This window comes from Balaenoptera physalus (assembly GCF_965194825.1).
Source record: "Balaenoptera physalus genome assembly, chromosome: 15".
In the NCBI taxonomy this organism is placed as follows: domain Eukaryota; kingdom Metazoa; phylum Chordata; class Mammalia; order Artiodactyla; family Balaenopteridae; genus Balaenoptera; species Balaenoptera physalus.
In genome coordinates this window covers 73,505,629-73,517,963 of record NC_138894.1, presented here as the reverse complement: position 1 = coordinate 73,517,963, position 12,335 = coordinate 73,505,629, and the positions used below count along the sequence as shown (strand labels likewise).

General features: G+C 42.6%; 1 protein-coding gene across 1 annotated transcript in view; it reads right to left on the bottom strand.

The window, feature by feature from the left end:
* CAPN13 (calpain 13) overlaps nucleotides 1-12,335 on the bottom strand; it is a 73,499-nt gene that overhangs the window by 39,467 nt on the left and 21,697 nt on the right. The window contains 2 exon segments of the mRNA XM_082426196.1: nucleotides 4,044-4,159; nucleotides 5,165-5,243. Of these exon segments, the coding sequence (XP_082282322.1) occupies nucleotides 4,044-4,159; nucleotides 5,165-5,243 (195 nt within the window).

Genomic DNA, 12,335 nt, shown 5'->3' with positions numbered 1-12,335 from the left:
CCAGCTGTGGATCTGCGTCCCGACTGCAGTAAGATGCAAAGGAGGGTGAGGCTGGGAGCCAACAGGGATGCTATCACAGTGAGATCGTGAGACCTGGCTGATGCATCAAGGAAGCTAACTCTAGCTCCTTGAAGGAGGATACTAGAAGCACAGACCCATCTGGATTTTGGGTGTAACTGGATAGCAAAGTGGAGTAGGTGGTATCCGGTCAGTGGAACCGTGCTCCAGTCCTGGTTTTGTCTTTTTGTCCTGAGCAATAGATATTGGATAAGACACTTAATTCTCTGTGATTCAGTTTCCTCATCTGTCAAATGGTGGTAAGAGTTAAGAGCTACCTCCTACTGTGATGGGATCAGATGAGTGTGTGAAGGTGAGATCATAGTTTTGAAAGTAAGAACTGTTTTTCGATAGGCTTTTCATTCAGCACTTAGGATAGTGCCTGGCACACAGTAGGCCATAAAGAATGAGTGAGTCCTGGCTTGAATGAGATCCTCTTGTTGATTCTACCCTCACTCACATCTTCCCACACGAGTAACGCTGACCAGACTTGTTCTCCCTATACAAAGGGAACCTCAGATAAGATCATCGTTCCCAAAAAGGATGAAAATGGCCTGACTGGTGGTCAAGAAATGAGGCCACCGATCTGTGTTTCCTGGTTCACTGCTCTGGGTGAGGAGGGCTGGCACCTGGATAATGTCTGCACCCTTCAAGAAGCTGGCTGGTGCCATTTAGACAGCACCCAAGTGTCTGAGGAAAACCAGAAGTGTTTTGGGCAAAGCATGCAAGTTGCCCAGGCACTGGGCCCTTTCCAGAGAAGAGTGCCCAAGCTCAGAATGATGAGATGTACAGAGGTCAGCACTTGTAGCTATTTCTGGGGAACTGTGGGACTATCTTCACCACCCAGAAGGGCAAAGCATGTCCAGCCTGGGCCTCAGTTTGTCCTGACTACCTGTCACCCCACCAACACTTGCACCCCTGAGGTGAGCCCAGACACAGCTAAACACTGCACCCTCTGGCTAACTCCTCAGCGTGACCCTTGGACCAGCAGCATCATCTGGGAGCTTGTTAGAAGACCTAGCATGCAAATAATTGGACTTCAGGAAGAGAGAGCAGGATAAAGGAGGACACCCAGAAAAAATGGAGGGAAACAGCTGAGCAGAAAAAGGAGGCAGGTCTTCAGAACGAAAGTGCTCACTGAATTCCAGGCAAGATTAATCTTGCCTGGAATTCACACATCTGGACATTTCTAAAGAAATTTCTGAGCCAAGGAGAGAGATCGCCTCATATAAACTTGCAATTTGAGAGAATATGTCGCATACAAGGTCAAGAGAATAGATTAGCATTGGATTTTTCTTCTGTAACATTGGGGAAGGTACAGACAATGGAGAAATGTTTACAGATTCTTGAGGGAAAGGAATGTAATCCAAAAATCCTAAACCCAACCGAAATATTGTTCTTAAGTAAGAGCAAATGAAAAATACTCATGTAATCTGAGGAAACTATTCAAGGAACTACTCCTACCAAATGTGGATGAAATTAGAACAAAAATCTTAAGAGGAAATGAAGGCTGAAAGAAACAATGGTGAGTAATGAGTTTTGAATATGCTTTGGACAAGAAATATACTGGTAATGTAGTGAAAATGAAATTGATAGTGAAAGGATGAGCAAAGATATAATAGGGAAATGTAAGTAACAGGAAGCTGGAGTAGCAATGTGAATATCAGATAAAGAGGAATTCAAGTTCAGAAGCATTAAATATAGCAAAGAGGGATATTGTGTAAGCTTTATTGCAACAACCGGAGAGCAAGAACATAAATATTTGGGTACCAAAGAATATAGCAGGAAAAGTATAAAGCCAGAACATGAGGAACCCTCCAAGCTATAACTTTGGGGAAGAACTTTAACTCACTTCTTTTAGAATATGACAAATCAAACAGACAAAAAATAAGCCAAGATAGAAGAGATAATTGCAGATTATACAATCTGCAAATCAGAGAGCTTGATTCCATATATCAGGGATATATTATCTTGGATAATATATACTCTTCTCATATGTCCATGAAGGAACTATAAAAACTGTTGTGGACCTGGCCATGAATAAAACTTTAATAATTTCCCCAAATGTGAGAGTTTATGAATTATATTCTCTGATCATCATCTAATAAGTCTAAAACTCTACAATCAAGAGATGATCCTCTATAAAACTTAATCAAAACTAAAAACATCATAAAAAAACCTAAAAACATATTAACTTAAAATTAATAAGACATTTGATATTAAAATCGATGGATACAGATAAGATCTGCGAAGGAAAATTTTAGTCTTAAATCTTTTATCATGAAGAAAAAAAGAAAGAATATTAAGTGTATAGTTTCAGAAAACAAAAAACCAATAAAATTGACCAAGAGAAAGTAAATGGGAATTAATAAAAAGAAATTGAAATTAATTATATGAAAATCAAAATCCTAAAAGAAAAAGAATAGAAAGAACAATGAAAATTGAAAGTTGAGTCATTCAAAACCAATACAGTAGATTGGTTGGATTAAGAAGAGCTGGATTAAGAAAAAAAGGAAAAATAAAAATATAGTTTAGGGATTAATAAAGTTGACTTAATCACAAATTAGAAGAAATAAAATAAATTTTCAGAGAATTATATAAGCAACTTTGGGGCAATAAATTTGGAACTACAGAAGAAACAGTTGGTTCTCTTGGCAAAATATAAATTTCAAGAATTAACTCTAGAAGAAATAAGAGGCCCAAGCAGATCAACAGCTATTGAACACGTCATAAGAGTTTAAGAAATCATATTTAAAAAGGAGATAGGTCCAGACGATTTAACTATTGCCTATTTTACTTTTAAAGAACAGATAATCAATGGTTAACAACCGTTATACAAATTATTTCAGATCAAAGTAAATCTCAATAGGTTCATATTAAAAAGCAAGCATAACTCCATAGTAAAAACAACAAACAATGGGAAGCCAATTCTACATGTGATATAGATGTAAACATTCTAATAAAAATTTTAGCAAATTTAATCTAACAGTGGATTTAAAAGAATGACAAACCAGGAAAGTACGTCACTAAAACCAAGAGACAGCAGGATTTTGCTCGTCACTCTTATTCAAAATTGCAAACTTCTAATTAATGCAACAAGGCAAAAAAGCAAAATAAGCTCTATAAATAGTAAAAGGAGAGACAAAATTATCTTTGTGGATAATATTAGATAACTAAAAAAAAAAATCCAGACACTACTAAAGAAAAAAATTAGAACTAATAAAAGAATTTGGTAAGGTGGCTAGATACAACTTAATATAAAACAAGGAATAGCTTTCCTCTTTTTAGCAACATCTAGTTAGAAAAATCATTCATATTAGCTACAAACTTGTAAAATATCTGAGAATACATTTACCAAGAAGGGTATAGCATGAATATCAAAACATAACTATAACATTTTACTGAAGGGCATAAAACTAGTTCCAAATAAATGGAAAGATATACTGTCTTTTTGGAAAGGAATAACTACAATAATAAAAGTTTGATTTTTCCAAATTAATACATAAATTTAATGCTGCTCTATTCTGTATTACAGTGGCTTTTCTTTTTAAATAGACACAATGATTTAAAAATTCTCATAGAAGAATAAATGTGCAAGAATCACCAAGATAAAATATTTTTGAGGCAAGGATAATGAATAATGAAGGAGAACCTATGCCACCAGATATTACAACTCATTCTAAAACTACTGTAATCAAAATAACAAGATATGGCATGGGAATAGACAGACAAAATCTCTATGACGTACCGGGTTCTTGATGAATGACTCTTTTGCTGATTGTTACTGCCATTCTTTACATTTACATGAAAACATTTTAACTCTCATCCTCCCTATGTGTCATCAGATCACGAGCCAACACAGAGTAACTAACACATAAGTGTCTCCTCCACATCTCAGGCTGCCAGACCAACAGAACTTTCAAGACGGTCGCCTTCCTGTGCTCACAGAGAATCCCATTTAAGGAGCATCCCAGCAGCACACTTACCAGAAAATGGAAAATCCCTGCATATTGGTATGAGAAGCTTTGGTCCATTAGGATCTTCTGCAGGTGCTGTGGGTTCTGTGTCAAGGAGCCCAGTGCTGCCAGGAAGCAGCAATCTCCTGGGAGGGGACATAAGCCATGAGAGCTGACTGGACACAGCTGGAAGCCCCATCCCATGTACTGCACAGAGTCAGCATACCTCCTTCTGAATAATGCATTTTTTTCTGTCTGAGAGAGGAGAACTGGAAGAAAGATTCACTGGGTTCAGTTTCAAGCAAAATAGAGAAGGTGATGGTAGTGGTTATGGAGATAGTGGTAGTGGTGAAAGGGGTGATGGGGGTAGAGGTGGTGATGGAGTGGTGGTGGTGGTGATGGGAGTGATGGGGGTAGAGGTGGTGATGGGGTGGTGGTGGTGGTGATGGGAGTGATGGGGGTGGAGGTGGTGATGGGGTGGAGTAGTGATGGGGTGATGGTGGTGGTGATGGGGGTGGAGGTGGTGGTGGGGTGGAGTAGTGATGGGGTGATGGTGATGGTGGTGGTGATGGGGGTGGAGGTGGTGATGGGGTGGAGTAGTGATGGGGTGATGGTGGTGGTGATGGGAGTGATGGCAGTAGAGGTGGTGATGGGGTGGAGTGGTGATGGGGTGATGGTGGTGGTGATGGGAGTGATGGGGGTGGAGGTGGTGATGGGGTGGAGTAGTGATGGGGTGGTGATGGGAGTGATGGAGGTGGTGGTGGTGATGGGAGTAATGGTTTTACCGAAATAGCACATACAAAGTATCTAGCACAGCCTTGCAGAAGTTCAATTAATGTTTGCTTCCCTGATGCTTCTCTCTACTCAGTGCTCAGATTAAACTCTGTGTCTATTTGCTCCTTTTCTTGGATAACTGCTCTCCCCAAAGGGCTCTGCACCCCCACTGCTGAGCCGACTTCCAGGCTGAGGGTCTGGGCGTGAATAGTCCGTCCACAGCAACACCGAGGGTGCCAGCCTTGCCTCCTCAGAAGATGGGGCAGCATTCTGTGGGTCTGGGTGGGCACTGCTCTTGACCACCCCCCCTACTCTGAGGCTGACTTTGGGCAGCCTGCCTCAATCCAGGGTTGGGAAGGAAAAGGTTGAGTTCTTACCTGCCTCCCCCTGTTGGATGTCGAAACTGCTCGCACCTTCCAGGATGAAGTGAGGCTCTGATTTACCCTTCAATAAATCCTTAGAAAAGAGGGAGAAAAGCCATGAGCATCTTTCATTCCTCTATCTCCCAGTGTGCTACCCAAGACATCACTCTCCTTGTCTTTGAGGGGTAGAGGTTACTTCTTAAACAGGTGTTTAAAATCTGAGCTAGGAAAGCTGCCCTCATTCTTCAGGTTTTATTGCTAACAGCAAGGCAGATGTCAAAAGGGTGTATCTGTAACTGACCAAATAGGCAATAAATGCATAAGCAATCTGTGCCAAGAGATAAGGACTCAGGATCCTTACATCAAATGATCAGCCATCCTGGTACCAGCAGCACTGTTTCATTAAGAGTTTATAAACAACCAAAAAAGAATAGGATGCACTTATTAGAGGAAACTTTTATAAGCATAACGACGCTTTCCTTGTGAAATATCATCTCTCAGAAGTCAGACATTCTGAGCTCCAGGTTCAAGTCTAGTCATGTGCTGTACAGGATAGAGGATGTGCATTACTCAGGTCTCTGCCCACTCCCTGGCTAACACACACACTGATTCTGGAAGACCCCAAGCAGCCTCTAGGTTTTCCTGCTACCAGGAGCCCACACGATTATCCTCAGCATCTTCTCTGTGCATCTCTTCCTGGATTTCCACTGCGTGGATTTGTATAATTTGGTAACTGTTCCTGTATCATTTCTTTTCACATTGACAAATAAGTCCCCAGAGAGCAGGGCAGCAAAGTAGATTCATCTACTCAACAGCCACGAACGTGTGGAGTCCTGTATCTTGTGAGACCTGTCAGCCCTTCGTATACTGCCGGCCAGTTTCCTGGTGGAGCCGCCAAGGGGCAAACAAAGGTGTGCGTGTCTGCAAACAAGTCAGCCAGCCCACCTCACCAGGCCTCCTCCCACCATCTTCTCTGCACATAACCAGCCCTCTCTGATGGCCAGGGCACGGCGCTCAGGCCCAGGCCCTTGCGATGGAGGCATCCAGCTGACCCTCTGCCCTACCCTTGGCTGCTCAGAACTTGGGGTCTCTCCTAACACCAGCAGAAAGGGCAGCTCTCTGCAGGGCCCTGGAGGGAGCGACTCTCCCAGTGTCAAAGCAACTTGGGGCACTTCAGTGGCTTTAGCTGTCCCCTCACCTTCTACTGGAAAAGGGAACTGAAGGTCTCAGTGGAGGCTAGCTGGAGAGCCTCCACTCAGGAATTAAAGAAGAGGGTGGGGCCATCAGGTTTTTGGATGGGGTAAAAAAGACAGTGTGGCTCAGCTTTCTTGACCCAGCACAGCTGCAGCTTCTTCGTCGTTTACCCCTGGTTTACCCCCATGATGGGCAGAGGAGGGGTACGTGTGCTCAGAGTGAGGGAACCGAGCCTGGTGTGGAATCCTGCCTGCATTGTTCCCTGGGTGACCTTGAGCAACTTTCTTTACTTTGCTGAACCTCAGTTTCTTCATGTGTAAAATGGGAGTCAAATGAGAAAGCCATTGGTGCCCTGGCTGCTGTTACCTGAGGACTAGATGCTCCACTCGCAGTGGTCTCCCGACAGAGCTGCAAAGCAGGAGTCTTTGCATTTTACAAACGAGGAAGGATGTGAAATACTTAGTGTAGCATCAGACAAGGGACCTGTTCAATAAATATTGATTCCCTGCTTCTGTAATATTTGCAAAATTAAAAAGACCACACTCACGGATAAACCCAGCATCTCAAAGGCATTCATTATTAAACGAGAGAGAATAAAAACGTGGATAACACAGTCAACTTTTAGATATTAGAAAGACAAAAAGAGCCTCACAAACATAGGCGGAAGGAAATGATAAACAGAACAACTGGTGAATTACAAAATAGAAACACAGCAAGATCAGTAAAGCAAATATTGAAGACATTGTATTTGGGGAGAAGGTTTACTTAGACCCAACCTTTGGCTAATATGCTAGAGAAACCCAAATAAAATTAGAAATAGAAAGGAGGTTTTAGCAGTATAAAAACATGACATAAAATTCTATACTAATCAGTTTAAGCATACTGATGATTTTCTGACCAGAATTAACATGGCCAAAATGATCCAACTTGGTAAATAACCTGAAAATCTATAACCTTGAAACAGTATTTTTAAATGATCAAAGAATATCTCCCTATTATCTCTGTCAAGGCTTCTAAGTACACAAAATTTTCTTGCTGAGTTCTCTCAAACTTTCAGGAAATAATTCCTGTGTCGCTTACAGTTTCAGTGTTTAAAAAAAGAAAGAATCTTGCCACCGTTTATTTTAAGAAGTTAGCACAGCCTGGATGCCCAACCTGAGAGAGAGAAACACATACGCGCGCGCACACACACACACATACACACACGTACACACACACACCCACGTACACACACACACACACATACACACACACATACACACACACACATACATACACACACACATACACATACACACACGTACACACACACGTACACACACACACACACATACACACACACACACACACACATACACACACACACACACACACACACACACACACACACATCACATCACATCACAGACTGATTTCATTTACGGAAATATACTGAAATAAATACCCGGCAAATGAATCAACAATAAATTACACAACTAACCCACTATCATTAAGTAGGGTTTGCCATAGAAATAAATGCAGGATGCCAGGATGGTTTCCTATCAGGATATCTAATGGTATAAAATACCATTTACATGGGCCAAAGGAGAAACAATTGCTATCTTTCCAATAAATGCCTTGAAGGCATTTGATAAATGCACAAATTTCTCTGATTTACCAAAATAATAAGATCAAAAATGAAAAAAACCAAAATTTTAGTTAATTAGGAATAGAAAGATACTTTAATTTATGAAAATTAAAAGATAATTATTTCAAATAAGAAATCAATTGTCAACATCAGATTTATGGGCAAACACTAGAATTGTGTGCGTAAAAGTTGGGCACCAAACTAGCATTTTTTAATCTCCTGTCCTGAGCTGCCTGTTCCTTCCTCACTCTGGGCTTCAGAGGGGTCCTGGGTGATCCAAAAAGAGCAAAGGTTAGGAGGAGACAGAAATTATACCCAGAAGCATTTCAGTCTGCCGGGCTGACTTTCTGAGACCAGGCCCACAGAGAAAATAGATCAAGATGGTTGGAAGATGAAAATCTCCTGGCCCTGGGCAGGTCCCCTGTCACTAGGTGGGCTGGGCACACCAGGGCAGTGAGAGAGTGTGGTAAGACTGGTGATGGGCAGTCTCTACCCCGAGTGTGACTCAGAATCACGCAGGAGCTTCGCAGACATGGAGACTGCTGGAGGCCGCCCCCCATGACCTGGATTTAGTAGGTCAGATGGAGGTAGAGTTCAGGATCCACACAGCTCCTCAGGTGATTCTGAGGCCCAGCCAGGGCAAGGAGCAGGTTCAGAGAAGTTGAGTGATTTACCCTAGGTCACACAGGAATCAGGCTGTGCATCAGGCCCTCCGCTCCCATAATGCCTTCCCCATGGACCACACCGGCAGGCAGAGTCTTCAGTGTTTTCTGACTCTGTGAGATGGATTCGCCCTTTGAGGTCTCTGCAACATCATTTGTACAGAAGGAAGCTGTGATAGTTCATTTTATGTGCCAATTTGACTGGCTCATGGGGTACCCAGATTTTTGGCTACACATTATTTCTAAGGAGTGTTAGCATTTGAATCAGTGGACTCAGTAAACAAGATTGCCCTCCCCAACACGGATGGACATCATCCAATGTATTGCGGGCTTGAGTAGAACAAAAGGTAGAGGAAGGGAGAATTCACCCCTTCTCTGCCTGACTGCTGAGCTGGGACATTGGTCTTCTCCTGTCCTGGGACTGGGAATTACATCATCAGCCCCCCTGGTCCTCAGGCCTTCCCACTTGGACTAAACTACACCATCAGCTTTCCTGGGTCTCCAGCTTGCAGATAGCAGATCTTGGGACGCCTCAGCCTCCATAATTATGTGTGCCAATTCCTCATGATAAATAAATCAATAGGATATATCTATATAGTTCCTGTTGGTTATGTCCTATAGGAGATCTCGACCTCTCCCCTCTCCTCCTCCCTCTTCCCCTCTGCATTCACATCCATAACCCATATCTGAAGTGGTACCGAACAAGGCACTGCCCCACAGTTGTCTCTGGAGGTGTCCCTTCTAACACGGCATCACTTCCTATGTTTTGGACAGTGATTCCTGTGTTCTTGTCAAAGGCTCCTCATGCCCTCCCCCAGACGGTGTGCTGCTTTTGGATGAGGAAACACCCGGTTTAGCGTGTTGGTCTTCAGACACAGGCCCTTTCAGCCGGTGGCCAGAATTCAGGCTGCGCCAGGTGGCAGCGTCACTCCCTTTTCTATTTTTGCTAGAGAACCTTGCTTTATTGGAATCAAAGTTCTTTGGCTCAGTGGCAATTGGCTGTTGGCGTGCTCTCCTTCTGTCACCTTCTGCTACCTGTTGCCTTCACAACCTACATTCAGAGCTCCACTTTGTTAACCCCTTCCTTTCCGGAATAACTCATGCTGAAACCAAGGTGAATCATTTATAGTAGATGATCCTTTCGGAAACTCTGCTCTGGCTACTTGGAAGATGAACATCGGTGTCTGGGTAGGCAACACTTCATTCTGGGATGGCCACAGGCCAAAATCCACAGTGGGGCTGGGTGCTAAATCCTGAACATGTTTTGGGCCCCCAGCCCATTCTTCAGTTGAGAAATGAACATGTTTTTCACTAAAGAATGGGGACAAAGATGAAATTTCAATCCCTCAGTCTGACACAGTGGCAACTCTGCTGTGAAGATCTACGTCTACAATTCTGTGTCTTCCAATATGGTAGCCACAAGCCATATTGGCAACTTACATTTAAATAAAATTAAATAAAATTAAATCAAATCTTCAGTACCTCAGTCACACTAGCCCATTTCAATTGCTCAATACCAACATGTGACTAGTAACTACTGTATTGGCAGAAAGGACATTTCCATCATTGCAGAAAGTTCTATTAGACAGTGCTGATCTACTGAATGAGGATAATAATATTATCTACCTCATAGGCTTGTTATGGTAATTAAATGAAATGTTGTATGTAAAGTGCTTAGATTAATACCTAGCATAGGTACATGATTGATAAATGGAATTTGTTATTATTCATGAAATAAAATTTTTAGAAGAAAGTGACTCTAAGTGCCAAATTCAGTTCAGGGAAATATCATATAGAGTCTCCAGGTATAAGCGTAATTCTCAGCACTGTCTCTTGCTGAGGCTGGTGTTACAGAAAGCATTGAGGAGGATGAGGAGTTGGATCCTTTCAGTGCCATTTGCTCCAGGCACAGTCCCAGGCATTTCCAGAACCTGACTGCCTGCTGGTGGGGGGAGGGGAGGGTGTGGGGAGTGGGTTACCAATTCCTCAAACCCAGAAAAGCTGAAGGAAGCAATAGAAGGAGCTTCTACAGCAGCAAAATGGATTAGGGTTAATTGTTAGAGAGAGGGAAGATAAGAAGAAGGAAGAGGTAGGCAAAAGGAGAGAGAGAGAGAACATGAACTATGGGATGCGAAGCAACTTTTCTTCTTCATGGGGCGTAGAAAGCTGAGCCTAGTTTCATGCCCCTGACTCTTGCACTGTTGTTGAACCCACCTAGCCTAGATGAGTACGAGAGGTAGAATGATATCCATGATGGTTTAACAGTTGCCTAGAGTATGAAGCTTTCCCATTATCTAGAAAAGCCTAGAATGCAGAAATGGCCTAAGGAGCCTTGGTGCCACCTCAGCCATTATATAATTGAAGTTTAGGGGATGCCAGTCAGGCCTCTGGTCAGGCACTGAGCAAGCTTTAGATTGGGAGGCAACCTTCTAATAGTGATACGCGGCAGAATGTGCGAAGAAAAGCACCATGCACACTCCCTGCCAGGCTACCCTGACCTCCCCAAATGCTTTCCTCTGACCCACATTTCTCCTTAAAAGTGTTTGCTGAAATTGGCTAAAGACTGAAGCTGAGATGACTGGACAGTGAAAGCCCAAGAAATCCCAGGGGATGGCCCCTGTGGCTGCCACTCTATGCCATCCCTCCCAAATTAGTCATAGTAACAATAGCTAGTGTTTAGTAAGTGCTTACAATGTGCTAGACAATGTTCTAAGTATTGTCTTCATTTTTTCCTTAAAATAATCTTGTTAGGTACTGGTACCATTTTTATCCTCATTCTTTTCACCTATAAAAATGGAAAGAAGGGCAGAAGATAGACAGGGATTGATTCCTGTTACCCAGACAAAGTAGGAGATTCTATTGGTGCACAAGACATTATTAGCAGCAAACAGGAGCCTAAAATATATCACGAGCTTATGATGAAGCCTTACAGGAGGCGATACAGTTGTGGTGTTAGGAATATGTCTCAGAGCCAGACTCCAGGGTTCAAATCCCAGCTCTAACACTTTAGGCAGGTCACTTAATTCTCTGTTTCTGTTTCTCATCTGTAAAATGGGGCTAATAATAGTACCTCCTCATAGAGTTATTATGAGGATTCAGTGAGTCAAAGCACCTAAAGCCAGGCCTGCCATGTGGTCAGCACTATCTAAGTGTTAGCCATTACAGGTAGGATTGCTCCACATTGGCTGGAGCTTCTCTTTCAAGGCTCTTTTCAGTCGCAGCTGTGAGCCGTGGCAGTTGAGGATGTCACCATGTTTAAGGGGTGACTACATCAGCTTTCTCCTCCAGCACCTTACTTGGAAAACAGGTCAACTCAAGAATTCTCTGTTATACATGTAGAGCTTGAAACCCATTTCAGGTGCCTGTGGACAGAGTCATTCATTCACTCACTTATTCATTCACCCAAATCCTAACAGAATCCCGTGGGGCACACAATCCTATGTGAGGAATAGTACAATATGTGGAGTCAGAAATTTTAGTTTAAATCCTGGCTCTTTCCCTCACTAACTGTGTCACATTGTGCAAGTCACATCACCCGTCTGAACCTGTTCTCTCATAAAACTGGGAAAGAACATGAGACAAAGTAAGAGAAGACACATGGAAAGCTCTGGAAAATACTATACAAGTGTAAGTGCTGCCAGTTGTGATAAGGGATACAAAGAGATATGACATATCCACATATACATTTTAAAAGAAATGTTGG